Source organism: Colius striatus, chromosome 15, assembly GCF_028858725.1.
Source record: "Colius striatus isolate bColStr4 chromosome 15, bColStr4.1.hap1, whole genome shotgun sequence".
Taxonomy (NCBI): domain Eukaryota; kingdom Metazoa; phylum Chordata; class Aves; order Coliiformes; family Coliidae; genus Colius; species Colius striatus.
In genome coordinates this window covers 20,318,804-20,339,633 of record NC_084773.1, presented here as the reverse complement: position 1 = coordinate 20,339,633, position 20,830 = coordinate 20,318,804, and the positions used below count along the sequence as shown (strand labels likewise).

Sequence of the window (20,830 nt, the reverse complement as noted above, 5' to 3'; positions counted from 1 at the left end):
GTGGAAGTGTTAGCATAGCTGGTGAAGTTCATTATTAGGAAAAATATGCCAGCTGCAGCGCATCATAACATGAAAATATGAGCAGACAAATGACTAAAGCTCTAACCCTGACTGCCTTAAGGAATATTAAACATTCTTCATCTCTGTATCTCCTCTTGCTGGCTTTCATTAGCTGCACCGAAAGGCAGCCTGCGATGCCTTGGGCTCACTCTTAGCTATTTGCTGCCACGTACCCCAGCGCAGGGGTAAGGGGTGAGCCTGGGGAGCCCCAGCAATGCTCAGGCAGGCCAGGAGGCACCAAGTCTGGCCTCACAAGCTCTGTTTGATCCATCAGTGGTTTCTGTCTGTCCACCTTTTGCTGTGTGCATGTGGATGTACGGGAGTTGGGGGGAGCTGAGCTGTGTCACAGCCGCGATGCACAGCCCGTGCCCCGTGGTCCCTGCCCTGCACTTCTTTGCTGGCTTACTTGCACAAGGGTGGGGAAGTGGTTTAGCTCACTTTCAGCAGCTGGGCTACTTTTATCACACAATCTGGGCCTTTTTTTACTGCAAATTGTTTGAAATCTACAGAAGTTCCAGGGGGTCTGGGGGGAAAGGGTGCATTTATGTCTCTCAGTGTGGACTCCACTCACCTCCCAAGTTATGACCAGCTCAGACTTGCTCCCTCCACCTCCACTGACATTAGCTGGGGTCACTTCGGGGACTGCAAAAAAAATAGATGCAGAAGATGCACGTGGCATCTCTGAAACCAGAACAGCACATTGAAACAGAGCAGACCTGCACAGCAAGAAGACTCTGCTGGCCTTCCCCTGCTGGGTACCACAAATGCTATTAAGAAAGGACTAATTTGCCATGGCAAACAGCACATTAAAAGTGTGTCAATAATAGTATATTAAAAATATGTCAATTAACTTGTGTATTCAGTCACTAATTGTTTAGTTTAAACATTTATCTTCCATAAAAAAGGGCTTTTATTCTCCTATTTCGTATTTGTTCCATTACAGGCTAAAACAGAACAGAGGAGCCACCTGCCAGGGGTGTCCCCTTACCCAGGGCACATTTCCCTTCAGCCACCACGTTGAGCCCGTGCCTTGCCATGACCCCTTTCTGCCAGAGCAGAAGACAGAGAATCAGCAAGGAGCATCAAAGCTCTCACCATTGAGCCGTGCCTGCAGCAGCCTGAAGACCCAGCATGGTTCTATGAGGCAGTGGCATGCTTGGGAGAGGGTTGCAGGAGACAGACCTTGAGTAAGCCCATGAAATGATGCAGCCACAGGATAGCCCAGGGTGGGTCCTTCAAGGTTGAGGCCCACAGGGGCAGCTCGCACTCCTGCTCTCAGAGTTCACCTCTCTCATCAATGGATGCTGGGCAGTACTTTCAAAAAAAACATGCCCAGATACACGTTACTTTACTTCTAATCATTGGTTTCAGGAGGAAAAAGGAGTGAAGTCTTCCTACACACCCAGGAGAGATGGAGTGAGGAGAAGAGCCCACTAGAAGCTTCACACCTTCTGCTGCCTGTTCTGTGCATATCAGTACTGTGCCATGTGGGAGAGCAACGAGCATAGAACGTGCTCCTCTGCTAACACACCCATTAGCACTGATGAGTTTCGCTCAGTTGCCCACCACTACTTACGAGCTTCCTCAGTTCTTCTCTTCTCTGAAGGTCTGCTGGGTTCTCCGATCCCAATGAGGTTGGCAGCCACCACTCGAAACTCGTACTCAACCCAGGGGTTCAGACCCACCACTGTTGCTGTGAACGTCCTCCCGTCGATGATGTCTGGAACTGGGAGACAGCCTCAGGTCAGGGATGGTGTGAAGCTCACTACAAGTGTTAAAGACTGCTGAGGAAAGGTCACGGTGCCCATGAGAGTGAGGGGTTAATGTAAATACAAACGGAATAAGGGCTGATGAACTTTTAACCATTTTCCTGCCATTTTGTTAACTGCAAAGAAGCTGAAGAGGCAGCATTAAAACACGGAGCTTTTAGCACAGAAACTCCTGCTGCTGAAGAGTTGCTCCTAAACTGCCACCTTTGGAAAGTGTCAAGACAACCGGGTCTTGTTCTAGCTTTCTCTTTTGAAAGCACCCCATTCCCTCTCTCTGCTGGTTGCTGGAACAAAACTAACCTCTGAAGGAATGAGCAATTACATCATGGGACTTTTCCCTCTATCAGGGAAATAATTCTGCCAGCAGACAGGCCAGCTGACACGCTCTGTCCCTGAGGGATGTCTTTATAGGCCACAATTTCTGCTGTATATCTCCAGCGCGGCAACAAATGATAGGAATTCATTCTGTTTTCCCTTAAACGCTCCTGAGAAAAATGGGTGAGTAATAGCACTGACTGGACACTAAATCTTTGGCTTGCCAAACTTGAAACTAGTTAATAAGAGCAGTGGTGTGCAGCTAGTGAGATGACTCCTCACTGGAGGGCACAGAGCTGCTGCGCCTGCCCCGTGCGCAGGACAGCTGGACCTACCTGTGCTCACTGCTTGCCATCCCACCGAGAAGGGGGTCCTGGCTTGTACCACATACATGGTAATAGGGCTGTGGTTGTCTGCTCCCGGCCTCCAGGACAGCTGGGCGGTGGTGTCGGTGATTTCATCTATTGTCACGGCTTCTGGGGGACCTGGGGGACCTGTGGGAAGAATGACAGGAGAGGGGTGCTTGGAGCAGGGGAAGAAGCACTTTGGTCTTCTTCCCTTAATCAGGGACGGTGGTAACCAAGTCCCTGCAGAGCCCTGTGTGGGGTTTAGCGGCTCTCCCTGCCTAGGTGAGGCTGTGAAGCAGGAGAGGGGGGATACAGGCACCCGGAGCAGCCGCAGCCTCGGTGCTCCCCGCAAGCACGAGCTGCCTGAGAGAGCAGAGCCCTCCCTGCAGCACTCAGCTCGGCTCTGCATCTCACAGCTGCTGCTTTGGGACTGACCTACTGACAAGTACGAGTGTCTGCTGCAGCTCAGAGGCACCCAGAGGCTGCTGAAGAGCAAAGGACCCGCCTGCAATCGAGCATCTTGTCTGAGCAGGGGTTAGTATTTTGTGCTTCACTGCAGGGCTCCTTTGAACCAGTAAAGCACTGCAGGACATACTGATAGAGAGAGGACCTCTCTCCTCTATCACATGGCCATTACTGTCAGCAGCAGTACCTGAGGTGAAGTCTCTCCCCAAAAGCACCATCTCAGGCAAATTCTCTTGCATTTTACTCCATGGACTAAAATTATTCTCCCATGATATTCAGAGAGCTGGACACGTTTAAATAGCTAAAATACCCTGAAACCACCCAATATCCTGTCTCCCAAATGAAAGTTTCAGCAGGTCTAGTCAGATTCAATTTCTCAGAAATTAAAACTTGAAATTGTTTTGCTGGGGGGAGCAGGCAGCAGGGCAGCCTCTCACAGCAGGCAGCTCCTTCCATCCCCAACACAAGTTACACCACAGACGTGACGTTTCCCTGGATCTGTCACAAACCACTCCTCCTGCTCGGCTTCACACCTAGGAATAACCATGGCTATTCCCAGCAGTTCAGCTTCTTTGCAGGGTGCAGCCTATGGTAGGGCAAAAGAGGGAAAACTCAGTTACGGATTTACCAATTAATTTTGGGCTGTTGCTCCTGATCTGATGAAGAAATCCCATCCTGAGCAAATGGGTTGATCTGTGTGACCGGTGCCAGGGCTCTCGCTTGATATTCTCAGGCATAAATAACTGGTTTTTATTCTGGTATCTAATCTCTTATTATTTGGAAACAGCTCCAGTATTTTTTAGAAAAAACCCTTCTAAAATCTCTCCCGAAGACTCTGTTTATGCACCAGCTAATTCACCTCCCCTCCCAGCCTCTCAGCCTGGGAATGCTTCCCAACCTTTATGCAGTCAGTGGGATAGCACAGCACAGGAGAGACATGAGACAGACATGTCCCCATCAATGTTTTTAGGGAGTGGCAAGATCAGTATTTTTACCATCATCAAGGGTCATTTTCTTGTGAGAATGTGATGTTCCTCCCGGTTGTTTACAGAGGCAGCACTAAGGAAATTACCTAACTGAGGTGCCCATCAGCAGGCTGTTGTGAAACGTTAGTGCAAAACAAACTGACAAACAACTCATCTGAAATGATGCTGCAGCAAGAACCTGAGAGTCAACGTAATACATAATTCCTTCTTTTTCACACTCTCCTCTTTTCACCAAGTTGCTGGAGAACTTCTCTTACATGGAGAAGATGCAAACCATAGTGTTGCTGGGGTCGATGAGAGCTGAGGGTAGCAGGTACAGAGCAGCACCACACTGTTTCCCTCAAAGCTAACGAGCAGGAAAATATCTGTCACATTTATTATAAGAATACAGACTTGGGCTTCAACTAATTGCACTTCTGTTGAAGTCATACTTACAGATCCCCCATGTATGGGTGATGAACAGACCTCGAAACATCAGTCAAGTTACTAAATTGTACTTATTCTAGAAATGGAACAACACAGCGAGGCAGAAACGTGGTGAATAAGCTGGATGCTGTTTCTGCTGCACGTGGCACCCAATAAATAAGCTCAGTTGGTGTGAGTTCTGCATTCTGGACACAAACATGTATTGGTGTGTTTCTCTGTGCTGTCTGTTGTATGAGTGTGTATAGGTGAGAGAATGTTCATATGCTTGAGCATGTCCTGTGAGCCTCAGAGTGTACTTGGAGCTTATTCCTTGAATTAACTACAAGGTGCTGGGATCCCACTGAATGTCTGAGAATATGAATTGTCTGACCAGCAGCAGAAGATGGGAAGTAAAAAACCAGAAAGTTTTGCAACAACAACAACAACAATAAGGGAAATTCAAATACCTCTTACAATCAGGTCTGCAGCAGCCGACAGCTTGTCCACGCTTGTTTGCACCATGCAGACGTATTTCCCAGCATGCTTCAGCTGGATGCTTCTGATCATCAAATCACCAGCTGAATCCTGCTGATAAAGTAGGGAAAAGTGGTTACAATCACTTTTTAATGAGTGCTAAACATCATTATCACGTGAAGGACGCTGTGACTAATGGCTTTACTTTCCACTGGCTGATGAAAACATTAGCAACGTGGCCTATTGAAATTAGGTGAGTCTGCCTCGAAGATAGGAGTGGGAAGGTTTCTAAAATGATGGCTCCTACAAGGGCCAGGGGGAGCCTGCTTGGGATTCCTTCAGCAGCTAGGAGGGCAGGTTGGTCTGACTCCTTTATCTCCCTGGATATCCAATTTACAGCCTCCCTGGTATTCAGATGCCCAAGTTGTGCCTGCATCTGTTTCCTACATGAAAACCAGCCCAAATTATGAGACATCTGCAATAGTTTCATGGCTTTGTACTGTGTCCAGCATTCTGATTGCCCGGTGTTTTTGTGCTAAAGATCATGAGAACAGCTCTCTCTGAGGAAATCTTGCATCACCTAACAGCGGCAATTTGTTTTCCAAACGCCGAGCGCATGCCTGATTAACTGTTGAATAGAACTAATTACGTCTCTGTACGTATAAGAAGCTGAAAACTCTCTCTAAATTCTTCTCCAGACACAAAGCATTTGAAATCTCAGGGTAACCTTGTGGTTGTGGCTTTCTGACTGAAGAATATTAACCAAGTTGGTAAGGTGAGCTTTGCAGGGCCACCTGGGCGCAGTTGCCAGGAGGTGCCATCGCTGCTGATGTGAGCCCCAGGCATCAATCTTTAAGTGCATCTTCTAATGATCTTTTTTTTTAAAGGGATAACAGTAAGGCTTGTCAATTGTATTTCCTTTTCCTTCCAGCATTAAATTTCCCTCCTGACAAAGGTAAACATGGGCTGCCAATCTGCCTGAAACCCAGCGGAGCGCGTGGCTCTGCAAAACCACCCTTAGAGCAACGTGCAAAACCCTTTCCAGTCATCTCCCCTGCTGAAAATCTGCTGCATTTCTTCCCTCCTTTTTCCTTGCTACCTTCATCCAATAGAGTGGAGAAAAAAAATCATCAGAAACATTTCAAACTGCAACTAAAGAAAGTAAACTCCCCAAGTCCCACACGCAACAGGGTAAATTAGATGAAACGTGACTCACGAAAGAAAATGTTATGGGTACAAAGGAAAGGATGTTTTTAATCCATCTTCCAGACACAGCCTCTGAAACCACTGCTTTTCTTTTGGTACAAATTATTGGGAAATTATTTTTGGTCAGAAGAATGGGATGAGAAACTGGGAAGGTCTGACAGACCTTGTGGGAACCCCCGTTCAAACAGACAGCGTCCTGAGGTACCTCCTCCAGCACTGATCCTCATACCAAATTCACACCCCAAATTCATGCTTCAGCAACTTCAGGAAATTTGAAACTGCTAGAAAAGCTGAGGCAACCTGCCCTTTGCAACTGAGGCAAGAGCAGAGAGAATCAAGCTGGGAAGGACCACCATGGGCACCATTACTCTGCTGGAGGCTCCCTGGTCCTAAACCTTCTATGAAAGGCAATACATGGCAAAAGCCTCAAGTAGATTTTCTCCTCTACTACAGAAGGAGTAATTCCTACATTCACTACCTTTTCTTCCCCATATCTGCCACTTGATCATGGTCATCAGTGACAGTGGCGGCCAGGGCTGTATTTAATGGGCAGCTATTGCATTTCCATCAACATGATCTTTTCAACCTTCAGATAAACAATTCTTTGGACGTTGCCAAAATCTGCATTGTCAGTGGGTATTGACTGGGTTTCCTGTCAACAAACAAACAACCCTGAGATACCAATGTGACATTGCCAGGAAACGTGCACAGATGACACTGAAAAGTCACTATGCATCTTCTTTAGTGTTGGGGAAAAACAGCTGCCCCGAGCATGTGGGCAAGAGAAGGACACAAACATATAAACACACCAACAAACACTGTCCTGAACAAATTTGAGGATACCCTCTCATTTCCTGCTATTTTCTTTATAACACAAAGTTCTACAATTGTTATACTTCACATTTCTTTAGCTGTTACAGCCAGAGAAGAACTGTTAGTGACTTCTTCCTCTGGATAAAAAGAGAAGGCAGTTTTTTTGCAGTGAGCAAACACTTTGCAGTGTGACATTGAGCCCCCTGCAGTGTGAACACATCACTCACATGAGCAGATTTCAGTCATGTCATTAAGCAATCCCAACCATTCTACACTCACTACAATGAAGCAGAATACTGCCAAGGTTTGTCTTCTCTGTTTACAAGACACGAGACAGTGGCTCCTAACACTAACTTAGTCAAACTCATCCCTTCTATCAGTAGTCTTTTTCTGTGTTACCTGCTTTCATTACTGTGAGGAGATTGCTTTAGCATTAATACTTACCCCTCCAACTCTTTCAAAGTGATCACCATCTTTTTCAAAGTCTATCAGCTGTCCATTAAATGACCAGGTGAACATGATATCTAGGGAGTGATCGTGTGACACCTGACAAGGCAGGACAATGCTTTCTCCAACAGTGACATCCATGCTGAAAGGTGACACCATAACCCGGGTTGGATCTACAAAGGAAGCAAAGGGGGGAAAAAAAACCCATTAATCCTCTCTTCCTGAGAAGTGGAGAGAGATGCAGAGCAGGCAAAGACCCTAAGCAGTCTACCATAACTGCAGCAGTGCCACCAGAACTTGAAGAATTTGCAGTTAGCACTTACAAAACTCAATGCAACAAGTGGAACTGTCCCATCTTTGATTTGCCTCTCCAATACCTTCCTCTGCCTGCTAGACCAAAACACCATTGATATATCCTCCAGAACACTCTTCCCACCATCATCCTGACAAACAAGGAGCAAAGGAAAGGCTGGAAAAGAGGGCAGTGGAGCTGAAAGGCTGGCTTCAAGTTTTTGTAAAAGCTTGGAGATCAGAGATGATCAGAGATGATCAGGGATGGCTTTACATCCAGCTAGTTTTCTCTGTGTGAAGGGGGCCCACACAAGGAATAAATATAAATGCTGAATGGTAGCAACCAAGCCTTTCACACCCCAGAAACCAAAACTGTGCCACAGTAAGCCAAGTGCTGTAGGAATGTCAGACAGAGGGGTTTTGGGGTAAGAGCTGTCTTTGGGTGTAGTAACTCTTCTGCCTGATGTGCAGCTGATTTAGGTCAATTAGCAGGTCAGACTGACTCATTTTTTAGGACCAGTGTGGTCTGACAAGAGTTAGAATCATAGAATCACTTAGGTTGGAAAAGACCTTGGAGATAAGAGTCCAGTCATTAACCCAGAACTGCCATATCCACCACTAAACCATGTCCCCAAGCTGAAAAAGAACTGAGCAAGTATTGTGGGGAGGTGACGCAGAAGAAAGGTGAGAGAGGGCACTGTCCTGAAGACAATATTCCCAGAGGAAAGTCTCCAAAGCTGCAGCTACCTGTGATGTAGCAAAGCCTCTTGGCCTTCAGCACTAATCCCTTATTCACAGCTGGAGTTGACGTGGATCCTTTACCACTGATTTAATTGCACATTTTTCACTTCAGTCATGCAGCACGAGCAAAATGGTGGCACAGAAAGATGAGCCACGACACATTATGCAGACTGCAGCTCCTCATCTGTGCCTGTGAATTCCCTCTCCCTCCAAAGTTAACATTTGTCTTTCATTTCTGTTGACAAAAGTACAGTAGCTTTTTTTTCCTACAGAGTCTCAGAGGAAATGGAGAAAAAAAAGATATTGCTTAACAATGAGCCCAAAAATCATACACAGATAGTTTTGCTTATTCTAAAAGTCTATTCTGCACAGCTGCCATGCTAAAATACTGTGTGCATTATTCACTCTCTGCTATATGAAACCAAAATCTTTGCTTCTTCCAGAGACCATTGGCTGACTGCTTCATTCTCTGCTAAAATAAGGATACAGCAACAAAGAAATGCACTGGTTACAACTGATTCATAGATAGATGAGTTCAGGTTGTGGAAGCTTGCTTATTAAAACTTACAATATTAGTTAGCAAATCACACCTATAGTTTTATGCAATTGCAGCCTTGTAAGCCCACAAACAGAGCTCTTAGAAACACACAGCTATTTCTTGTAACAGAACTATTGCTTAGCACTGATAGTTCCAAGGCTGATGTGTTCCTAAATGAAGTTACTATTGCTTAGCACTGATAGTTCCAAGGCTGTGTGTTCCTAAACAAAATTATTATGGTGAAGCTATTCGTTAGTCCTACACTAAAATAGAATCTGGGCTGCAGTCTCAAATAGGAAATAGTGAGGGGAAAAAATAACTGCACTGGAGATACAAACACATTCAATATGTGTCCTGTGGGTATGGGAAATGCAGGGAGGACTGACAGGAGTGAGTTTACACTGACCTGGGCTTGGCTTTGCTGCAGAGAACGAGGAGAGAGCGGAGAGGAAGGGCCACAGCCTGAGCTGCGATGTCACCTCTGCAGACGGGTTGGTGCTTGTCTGTAGGTGTCACTGAAGGCTCAGGGAAGCCTGAAAGCTCTCTCTGCCTTTCCTTCACACCAGCATTTTCAGGAGCACACTTGGTGTGACAGAAATGGCACTTTTTTTGTTCCATGTGCAGTTTTCCTTGCATGCCAGCCAGGCTGGCAGTCACACGGCTGCTCAGCTCGCAGCTCATCATCAGAGCCAAGAGGCTTTGAGCAGCATGAAAACTCCTAGGGATGGTCCTCAGCTGGAGCAGACCCACACAGCCACTCTGGGACAGCTCTGGACACCTCTGCCCACTAGCACTGAGGTTATCTGGGCTTTTCTTACCTGTTTTTGTTCTGCATTACATCACTTAGTTTTGCTGCTGCAGCACGTTGAAGAGAATTTGGTTTAAATCTGACTGATGTCATGCATTTGGTTTATATTGCAAGAGATTTCAACAGAGCTTTCTTGCTAGCTTTCAGTTTGCTAGGAGAAATGGAGCTGAGCAGCACATCCCATGTGTAGCAAGGCAGTAATTGCTGTGGCATCCCCTGCCACAGGGAAGCCGTTATCAGCTGCTGGTGCCGTGATGTGTTTCCCCGTCTCAATTGGGGAAGCTGTGATGCATTTCCCAGCTGCAAAAACACAGGCTGCAGGCAGCATGGTGCAGTCTGAGGGTAACAGTTACCCACTCTGAAAAGAAACCATCCCACCCTGATTACCTATCCATTGGGTGTCCATGAGGAGGAATTCCTTGTTTGGGGTAAGCAGCTCTGCGTGGCTGCTCTTGCTTGCTGCAGCTCATGCAGCACTGTGCTGTGTCACACTGATCTGGAGGATGGGATGCAGTGGGACACGATCTGCAGCTGCACAAGGGAGGTGGCAGCAAATGGATCAGAGACTGACACAGATAACATTTCTGTTTCTTTAAAAAGATTAGTCAGTCCCAGAGCATGCAAATATCTTTTGAGTGCTACAAGAGGACCAGGGCAAATCAAAAAGCAATGCCACACACACTATGCCCATCAGAAAGATTTCCACTGCTCTGAGGGGTTTTCCTACCTGGGGACAGGCAGACTTGTCTGCCTTAGATGGCTCCTTGGCATCATCCCCTTGGCAAAGTGCTCCTTTGCAGTTTGGCTCAGCTGTGCAGGCTGTGTGCTGCGCAGGCTGTGTGCTCTGCTCTGCTGGGAAGGGACTCAGCCATGCTAATAACCACGGTGCCTCTCGTTTAAGGCTATCAAAGTGCTTAGTAAACAATGAGATATGCTTTGCCAGCCCTGGCTGCTGAAGGAATAGAGAGCATTTTGCTATAATAAAAGGTTGAACTGTGACATGCTCAGGAGATAACAGTGCCTGTTGTTGGCCTCAAATCAGTGGAATTGAGCATCTCAGCAATGGAACGGGAAAAAAAAGGGAGATAATGTCAGCATTGCCAATGCTGCTTTCTGAAAGCTGTGCACCTAATACCTAAGTGCTTAGTTAGACATGTATCCTGGTATAGAGGAGCAAGTCAAAGGAGAATGAAGGGAATAGTCAGGTGTTGACATATTTAGCCAGGATTAGAAACTGAAGAAATCAGAACTCGCCCCAAAACTTAACAGTGCCTTCAGGCTTTTCTACTCAGAAGGGAAACTTTCCAACATCTTGCGAGGGCTTATTCCTTCATTTCTTCTTCCAGCCTTACCCATTTCACTATATTCAGGATTCCCTTCACTTCCACGCTGCTAGGTTTGGTTAATGGAAGCCAAGGGAAACTTGAAGGTCTGTAGTAAACACCCCCCTTCCCTTCACTCTTTTGCCTAAATAGGAAAACTCTGCTGTAAATATTCATGGCTTTGGAGGGGAAAGAATTGCAAATGGACACAAATCAGCTAGTGATAACTGCAACAGCTGCTTACAGACATAAGAAACAGGGTCTCATTCTTTAAATGGAAACACCCTCAAATCAGTGTGTGTTTCTGCTGAGGGATATGTACATTTTCTTCAAGTACATAAGAAATATTAGTATCTCACCTATTATACTCAGAGGGTAAGTCTGAGTTAAACAGCAACAAGCAGCTAAGACACACAGTAGTCAGAGTGGCTGCTGCAGAATGCAGCAGGAGGACATTTATTCCAGGCTAGACAAGTGGACACCACATAGACCAAAGCCATTTCAGCATACAAGGCTCTGACTTGGAGTCATGTGCTTTGATAGAGGCATGCCAGGGCATCTGTTAGCTGTTTAATGAAAGCCAGTGTGGATGACAAGGTAATTCCAGGTTCAAGCATGAATGCTCGAGTGCAAGAGTTTATGTTCAATTACCAGATGCTTCAAACAAGCAGTGAAGACAAAGGCAAGTGATGCCAAGCACACACGGCTGCATCCAACACAGGAGAGAAGGGACAGAGTGCTGTGTGCTGGCTTTGACTGGGGGAGAGAGAATTTCCTTCAGAGTAGCTGCTATGGGGCTGTGTTTTGGATTTGTGCTGAAAACAGCATTCAGAAGACAGAGACGTTGCTCTGTGGTGCTCAATTCAGGGCTGGAGTTAAACCATGACATGCTGCTTTTCCTCGGGCTCTATTTCCACTCATGTTGCTGATATTCCTCAGCAGATAAGCAGTAGTTTCAGGTTTGATTAACTATCTAATTACCTAATTCTTTTACATAGCTATTAGTGTTACAATGTGAAAGATCCGGCTACATTTTCCCCCTTATCTGCATAAACCCTTTCATGTACAAGGTTTTAAAATAGGATTTTTTTCTGGTAGGCAAACTACAACTCAAGCATTTGGGACTTTGTCCTTTTGGAATAGCAGCATGTTTCCCATTTGCATTTTGGTTTTTACCAGAGGGAGTTAATAAATGCATTGCAGATCAATGTCCTCTATTTGCAATGACATTTTACATTATTGTACTGATTTCAAGGCAAATCGCGCCTGGAGATAATAAAAATCAATCCTGGAGGTGGAATCATGTGTTTGCTCTGAGCAACCAAAGAATCAAAGACCAATACACCAATACTCATGATTCACAGGTAGATGGGTAAGTTCAGGTTGTGGAAGCTTGCTTATTAAAACTTACAATATTAATTAGAAAATCACACCTATAGTTTTCTGCAATTGCAGCCTTGTAAAGCCCACAAACAGAGCTGTTAGAAACACACAGCTATTTGTTGTAACAGAACTATTGCTTAGTGCTGATAGTTCCAAGGCTGGTGTGTTCCTAAAGTTACTATTGCTTAGCACTGACAGTTCCAAGGCTAGGATTTATCTAAACAAAATTATTATGGTGAAGCTATTCGTTAGTCCTACACTTGGATGTTTGGGCACTGTACACCACTGATAATTACCCTAAACACAACTGTTATCTGGGATGGCAGAGCTTTTAGGCTGGTTTTCATCCTGTCCAAGCACCCAGGGGTAAAGATGCAGCGTAAGGAAAGTTTGGATCTTAATCCACCAGCGATCCCTAATGACCACTGAAGGATGTGAGAGGATGCCGACAGAAGCGTGACAGAGGCGTAACTGGGGTGGACCAAGATGGGACTATAGGTAGTCCCTTTCCTGGATATAGATAGTCCCTTTTGCTGTAAATAGAAACTGCAAATCCAAGGCTGGGGTGGGCACGTTTGGTGGAGAAATCCCCCGTGTTCCCCAGCGCTGCAATACAGAATCCCTGCTTCATGGGCACAGTGGCTACTGAGTCCTGACTGGCTTCTTCACAGCATCACTCAAATGTGCTCTAATGCTGCTTTCGCTTCTATTTGTGAATTAAGCATTTATCCAAGACCAGAAAGTCAAAAGCATTTGAGACCTGAATAGCTGAACTTCTGGGCACCATCAGAAACCATGAGAAATGCTGAAAAGAGGAAAATATGACCCTGAACTAAAGAGATTAATAACCGATGAATAACTAGACATGAAGTATGAATTAGCACAGCAAACTACAGCTGCCTTAATAGACTGAGGACTTTATGGGGCATGGCTAAAACTAACTTTGAAAAGAAATGGGGAGAGGGCAAGTATTTAGTCTTTGGTCTAAAAATATCACAGACACGAGCCATGTAATGAGCTACTATACACATGGCTCTTGCAAGACAACTGATTTATAAGGGACATTTCTTAACAGAAAGGTTTGCAGCACTGACATCATCCTCTGCTATGTACCATGGTTGTTAAGCCTCATAAAAAGTAAACTTATTACCAGCAAAAGGGATACTAACAGTTTGGAAAGGAGAATTTAAGCCTGAGACTACTGACACTTCTCTGATTTTAGAAATAGAACTTTTCATGTGATCAGGCAGCACTGATCTTTGGCAACGAAGGCAGTGATACATGGCCATGTATTTAGTGGGGATTAAGGAAAGGAAGCTGGAACGTCTGACCTTTCCTGGAAGAGCAGAGGCTCTGATTCAGCAGTACACATGGTTGAGCTGGGCATTTAGGACATGCTAAAATTGCTTTCCTGAAGGAGGATCTTTATCTTGCAGTTTACTTGGCTTAAATCTTGCCACATCAGAGCCACAGTGATTTTATAGAGAGGTGCTTCAGCACATCGCCTCATTTCCCTTCTCTTAGGAAGCCTCTGGTTTCTGTTAGACTGGATGATGGTTTTTTTAAGAGAAGACTTCAGATGTTGTTCCTTGTGACTAAACTCCTAAGTAACCTGTCCATCCAGCTGCTGAAAATTCCCTTTCAAGCACGGCAGTTTCTTTCTCAGCTCCATTCGCAGCTGACGTACAAGTCATTAACATATTTCTTAAACTGACACTGAAAAAGAGCTTCCCAGAGATTGAAAACTGTCTAAACTTGATGTAAGAGTCTCCCTCCCTGGAATTAATGCCTCCCACTTCCCAGACAGGGACCAGGCAGTCAATCAAAGGATTGCATTTCTGCATACTCAAATACGCATTCATTGTGTGGCTGAATAATAAATGAAGGTTAATTTAGATCTGAAAACACATTAAGAGTGGAACTGCATCAAAGGGTACTGGGGAGGGATGTGCCATTATAGAAAATTCAAAGACAAAATATATGAAAATACATCCACTCCACTGAGAGTACAGAGAGTGTTACTTAAATAACAAGAGGGCATAATACTTCATTTTAACCTCCATTTTGCCTAGTGCAATGCAATCTTATCAAATCAAGCTCTCTCCATACAATTGTGAGAAAGAAAATCGTATGTAATGGGGTCTGGAAATGACAATCAAATCTGTCACTCATAGGAAGGTGTACCTGCTCTTTAGAGCAGCATGCAACAGTGCCTGATTACACCACGAAACCCAAACAGCTCTTCTCTTACCGTTTTGCATTTCGGACTAAGATAAAAGCCACTTCACTGCAGAGGTGCCTCAAATGAAACCGGTGTATCTGACAAACGATTGAACCCTTTGTGACACACTTTATAGATAACCCAGCGAATTCAAAGTGTCACCTTTTGTGGGGCTATTGATTGCAACTAGCCAGTATCTGTCTTTTCAAGTATGGAATAATCTACTGTCATTGCAAAAATGATGGCCATCTTACAGAGAAGGTTAATCAGATACAGGAGAAATCATGTCTAATCTTTGATAAACTGCAAGTCACTCAAGGATCAATCACTGTTCTCCTTGTAACACAAGCCACAGGTAACTGTGCAGATGTCATGCCACGCAGTTTGCTGTGCAGCCCGTGTACACGGTGCCCAGCAGCACTTTGCCCCTCTGAACAGTCTCCTACTGAGATGCTCCATTTGTGGCACTTTTCTATACATTCTAAACAGCAATGACCATAAATAAAAAGCCCTCAAAAAGCAGCAGAGCAGCAGTAATACGATATGCAGGCATTCAAACTGCACAATTCTCAAGTGGCTGGCACAGTCTTTGCAGTTTTATGGTACACTGTGAGTTTTAAGCGGTTCCTATCCAAGTTGATGTCCATTATCTCCTCACCAGGACCAACACGTTAGGAATTAGCTGACATGCAAGAATAAATCCCAAATTAAGAGTCATTAGTAGCAGATGCCTCTTGAGCTGTCAAACTTACAGAATAGCATGAAAATCACTAGCTAGACTTTCCAGCTTCCTGGGGAATGATCCATAGCTTAACCACCCTTAGTGTCACCCAGAACAAGCCTTGTATGTGTCATGAGTGTATCAGGATAAGCTAGTCCTGGTGTGTGGGTCATATCTCAAGCAGCTCAAGATGTGTTCATCTTCCCACTACCTGGTGTGAATGCTGTGCATCCCTATTTGTACTGGTAAGAGGAACTGGATGGGAGCACCTACTGACACCTCTGAAAACAGGAGTTTTTTCTATTACCATAAGAATTTAGGCAAATTTAAGGTTACTCTACTTCATTCTTAATGTGTTGTAACTCGATGAAAATAAGACTTTCACACTGAACTGCTGTATCAATATATTCACCCAGATTTGTATTTGGTTTTAGGGATTTTTTTGACCTTGCTCTTCCTGAGAATTTCAATTTGCTGCAGAATAAGAGCAGCACCAGGTCTAAGAATTTCTGTGATGCAAGGCTAAAGAACTTGCTGCAATTAAAACAGGAATTCAGAACATGTAGCAATTTATTGCCTGCTTTGCCAGCTGCCTTGCCTGGCCCTTGCAGGACCTGTCTTACAGACAGTGACTGAAAAGACTTTATAAAAGACAGCACTTAGAAACGTAACTTAGCTATCAGAATTAACAGTTACACTTGAAACTCGAGTCTGTGCTGTACATCAGCAGAATATACTGAATATTTCCATTGCTAACTTCATTTGGCCAATGAGGGATTATCTTGCATGGATAGGGAAAACTCTTACATCCACAAAACAACAAGAGAGTTTTGTCCTTGCTAAATCATTGTCATTGATTTCCTGACTGTGACTCTTGGTTATGGAGGCACAGAACCAGGATCTACTAAATATACGGTCATTATTAAATGAAAACAGCCCTGAGGACAATTCCAAAGTCAAACTTCTGCCATTTAGCAGTTTGACTACTTCCCAACCCTACTTTAAAATACAAACCCATTCTGGTTCAGCAGGCTCTCTGCTGCTTCCAGATGCCTTGACCCTCAGGTTTGGTGGGTCTGTGCTGCTGAGCTCTAACGAGCAATCAACAGTTACTCCCTCACTCTAACTTTCCTCGTTTCTCACGCCCAATTCTTTCCTTTTTGCCCTTCCTCTTTCCACCTCTTGGCAGATTAAAAAAGTAATAAAAACCCTTGGTAGGAAGGGGGCTACCAAGAGTCACTGATTGTATTAAGTATCAAATGTATCTCTTTATTCAGGAGCTTGAATCTCTGTTGGAACAGAAAATACAACATAAAGACCCATGAACAACGCTCAGAGCTTCCTCTGTCTGGCTATTTGTCCTTAGGTGTCATTACCACCTCCAATTTCACCACAAAGTGCTTATCTCCCGCTGTTACTACAACGGCTTATCTGCTGGGTGGGTTGGTGGATCCATCCCCTGAATGCCTGCAACCAAAGTAGTTCTCAAAACCAGCATCTGCTCCTGCTATTTTATAATTAGAATATAATTAGCAGAATTTCTCACAACTAGCTCCCATAGAGAAATGATTCTCCCATGCAAAAGAAAGGTCTAAAATTCCCAAGCTATTTACAATCTACAATAAATGCTGGGTCAGCTCTAAAGGTCAACCTCAAAGGAAGAAGTCAAACAGTTAGGAAAAAAATGTACTAATGTATTGCTGGTAGAAGTACCTGTGAGTTTAAGTCAAGTGAAGAAAGCACAATGGCACTTTGACATACTCACCTACAAACCTCAGGAATTTCTGAGTGTGCAAAGAACAGGGTCAGGCAGCAGGGAGAGGAAAAGCAAGAAAGGGGGTGATTTCTGTTCTCTCTAGCTGTACTCACAGGGGCAGTGGGTCGAGACCTTCCATCATGCTGCTAAGGGAAGCACAGCAGGGGAGCCAGCCTGTTAAACACTAGTTTGAATATTTAGACTTTGAATCACAACCAAATGTGAACAATTAAGCTGCACAGAATCCCATCAAAACAAACAAACAAACAGAATTAGATAAGGAAAAGAATGTTGAGCAGAGAGTGAAGAGGCTGCTCTGTCAGGTGAAGGCCAGCACGAGCACAGACCTGGGGGTGAGAGGGAATAAAATGAGCTCTTCTCCTTACTTTCTGTCTGACCTTGAGCAAGTCATTAAAAGTCTCTGCTGCCTCATTTCCCTAGCCTGGGAAAATAGATCTTCATTATAAAGTGTTTTGTCTTCTTACACCATTGTGCACAGAAGGTATTTTTATTTAAGATCAACTTTTTCTTGAAGCTCCACTGAGACTCCCACACTGCCACAGGCAAGACTGAAGCCCAAACACCTATTTCCAAGCAGGTCAAGTGACAGTGAGAACCGACACAACAAAACCAACCTTTAATAAAAAATCTCCTGGGCCACAACAGTCTCATTTGTTTCCTGGTGAAGGCAAAGTGGTCTCTCAGCATCCTGTGCTCTCCTGCAAGGAAGTGACTTGTATCCCCCTGTTTGAATTAAGTAGTGCCACAGAAGACAAACCCTTCTGAGGGATGTGCTACTGTTTTGCTCTCTTCTTGGTTAAGCCCCAGTACTGATGCTGTGGGAAGGGGCAAGATGGAGGCAGGATCACGTGTGGAATGAAAACAATAACCTGCAAAACCACCCCATCATTGTAACTTGTTCAAAATCCCCAGCTCCTACTCTACTGAATAAATACGCAACACAGAGCATCATTAAAAAGCATCCCTGACATTTCTCCCATTACATGGCATTTTACTTCAAGTTACCCACAAGTTTTCCTTATGCAAATCACTTCAATACAAGAATTAAGTTTGAACCTGCAAAGATGTACAGGGAGGAGGAACAAAAGCATGTGTCAGCACTGCCTTCTCTCCATTCAGCCTGGTTTTGGTGATGGATGAGTATAGCCCCAAGCACACAGTTTTGCTGGGGCTTCAGCCATGACCTACAACATTTCTCCCCAGCACTCCCACTCCTGGCTGGCTGCTGCAGGGAATGATGGCCATCTTCTACCGCATCAAATAGTTTAGTTATCAGAACTAAACAGTACAGGATTGGAGTTTTACAGAGAGTTCCTGCTATGCCCTTAAACACAGAAGGAAGTGAAATTCTCACTGGTAAAATACCTTCTAAAGATTATTATTGACAAATAATCACAATGTAGCTGAAAGAAAACACAGCACTAAAACCTACAACTATCACTACTTCTTCATGATGGACCTGAAACACAAAGAAAGCAAAAGTCACATTCCCAATGTGTGCAGCAGCCTGAAGGACAGAGGAAGCCAACCCAAGCTATGGTGAGGCAATTCAGTGACAGACTTCCCTGTATTTCAGAGTAAACCTGCCTCTGAGGCAGGAATATTCATATTCATGTCATGTTCCTGTCTTGAGCACTGTGATGCAGCACACTTAGAATTTAACCTATTCCAGTGGTGTCTAATATCAAATTCTCTCTGCCATCACAATTTTGGGATTAAGACAAGGGGCTCTAGTCTCCCTATTGAATTTGATGAGACTGCTCAAATTCTTACTTAAGCTGCATTAATAGAGGGGAAAATCAGGTCCCAGGAGTTCTTGATATTGCAAGCACCACCCTCACCATCATCCAGCAGTGCTTTAGCTACTCCCTGCTGTGTCAAAACCCATCACTCCTAACTGTGTGCTACTTGGTTATTATTATCTGAGAAGCAACTTTGACTAACCTGTTTGCAATCCAGCTAGGCTCAGGGACAAAAAGTCACAACAGCTCAAAACCTCAGAAGCTGGGCTCTGCTAAGCTGCTCCAAAAAATGCTTCTGAGAAAATACACAAAAGGACTGATATTTCCCCAAGTACTGTCCCAGATTCCTCCCTTCAACACTCTTACACTTTTTCCTCCTGCGACAGAAAATGTGCTCTCTAAACACTCTGTATCTTTGATGTTAAAAACACAGCCTTCAGGCCTGTCTGTTCTTAGTTGCTATTTTCAAGGATATAAAGTTCTTTGGCTGAGAGAATCATCATCACTTCCCCCCTTTATTCTCCCACAGCACTTCCTTCATCTTTACCTGGAACATGCATGTCATTTTCAGATCATTACCTCCCCATCCCTAACTGCACAGTCAGACTGAATTACGCTGGTGTGAAGGTCTAAGGAGACCTGCTCTCTCCAATCTTCCACAACAGAGCCATACACTACAATCATCTCCATTTCCTCTGTCGTACTGTGTTCAAAAAAATATGGCCCTAATTTACCCAAGATTTGTGGGACTCCCATGAAACCCATGTCTGGAAGTTCATCCCCATGCAACGGGGCTTGTTCAGTTCCCAAACTGAACGCTCCTTTAGGATGAACTCATAATAATACAAGACCAAACTCATAACAACCCAAGATCTTCCCAAGCAAAGCAGCAACATAGGATAACATCCCACAGCAGTACAACTGTCACCCTGCATTTTCTAGAACCAAAACAGTTCCAGGGAACTAAAATCTCAAGGAGACAGATCTCCCATTGCCACAAATTCCTGGTATCTCCATAAAGACACACAAAGCTGCAGGAACGGAGGGATGACCCCTTATAACCAAGCCCAGCTGGACTCCTTTCTTCTTAAGCATCCTGAATGTGTGCAGAGGCAGCAGCATGAACTGCTAGCTGCCAGAGCTGCTGGCACAGCAGAGGTCAATCAGCTCAGCTCCCTCCAACTGGCTTCCTCTCCTGCACACACTTGTGGGCTGCTCTGTGTGGCTGCACTGCCTCGCTGAGTGGGTTGTACCATGCTGGCTCATTCCCCAGACCTCAGCTCCTCACGAAATACCACTGCTCCAAGGGCTAAAGTAATCCTCTGCAACAGCTGGGGCAATGGCTGGGAAGCTCCCTGGCCTGAGACTGACTTCCAGTTAAAAACCTCTGTTTAGTTTTCATAGAAGAGTTTGTTATTTATGTTTGATATACAATCACGTACACAAACACACACACAACCAAATGCACTACATCTATTTTAAAGTATCTCTCAGAAGCCCTTCCTCTATGGTTTCATTTTACCCATGCTGGGTTTAATTTAGACAGTGAAAAATATTTTAACCTTCCTGAAATGGACCATGTTAAAATAAATGGACACAAGTTGATGAAGAGTGCTCATTAACCTACTTTTGCCTCATTACAAGTCTGTGTTTCGTGCACAGGTTGTCTCCTCTTTCAGCTGACGCATGGATTTGATCTTCAATGATGAGCTAAACAACCCAACCTTCTATTGATGACTGAGAACACATGACCCTCTAGGGATTTTGGGAGAGGACAAGGAAATTCCTAAAATGGCAGTGCTGAAGTTTTAAGGAATTACTCAATACCCTTTATTAATGTGAGGAGAGGCTGCAGCAATTCTGATCCTGCATTACAGGATGGGCTTAAGGAAAACCCAGAACAAAAGAATGGGTTTCTTTTCCCCCCTACAGGGTTTACAGATGTAATGGTTGAAATTCTCTAAACAAAGTATTTTTTTCCCACATTATGAGCTGAATC

The 20,830-nt window shown here is 44.5% G+C and overlaps 1 protein-coding gene across 5 annotated transcripts in view; it reads right to left on the bottom strand.

Annotated features, from left to right (window-relative positions):
* Positions 1 to 20,830, bottom strand: part of LOC104562215 (contactin-4) — a 312,159-nt gene that overhangs the window by 7,526 nt on the left and 283,803 nt on the right. For 4 of the 5 annotated variants that reach the window (XM_062008335.1, XM_062008332.1, XM_062008334.1 and 1 more), the window contains 5 exons: positions 7,285 to 7,460; positions 4,815 to 4,935; positions 2,480 to 2,638; positions 1,637 to 1,786; positions 632 to 702 (listed from right to left, as the gene is read on the bottom strand). In XM_062008335.1, coding sequence (XP_061864319.1) covers positions 632 to 702; positions 1,637 to 1,786; positions 2,480 to 2,638; positions 4,815 to 4,935; positions 7,285 to 7,460 — 677 coding nt within the window. The remainder of the gene's footprint in view (positions 1 to 631; positions 703 to 1,636; positions 1,787 to 2,479; positions 2,639 to 4,814; positions 4,936 to 7,284; positions 7,461 to 20,830) is intronic. The other variant, XM_062008336.1, reaches the window with a different exon arrangement.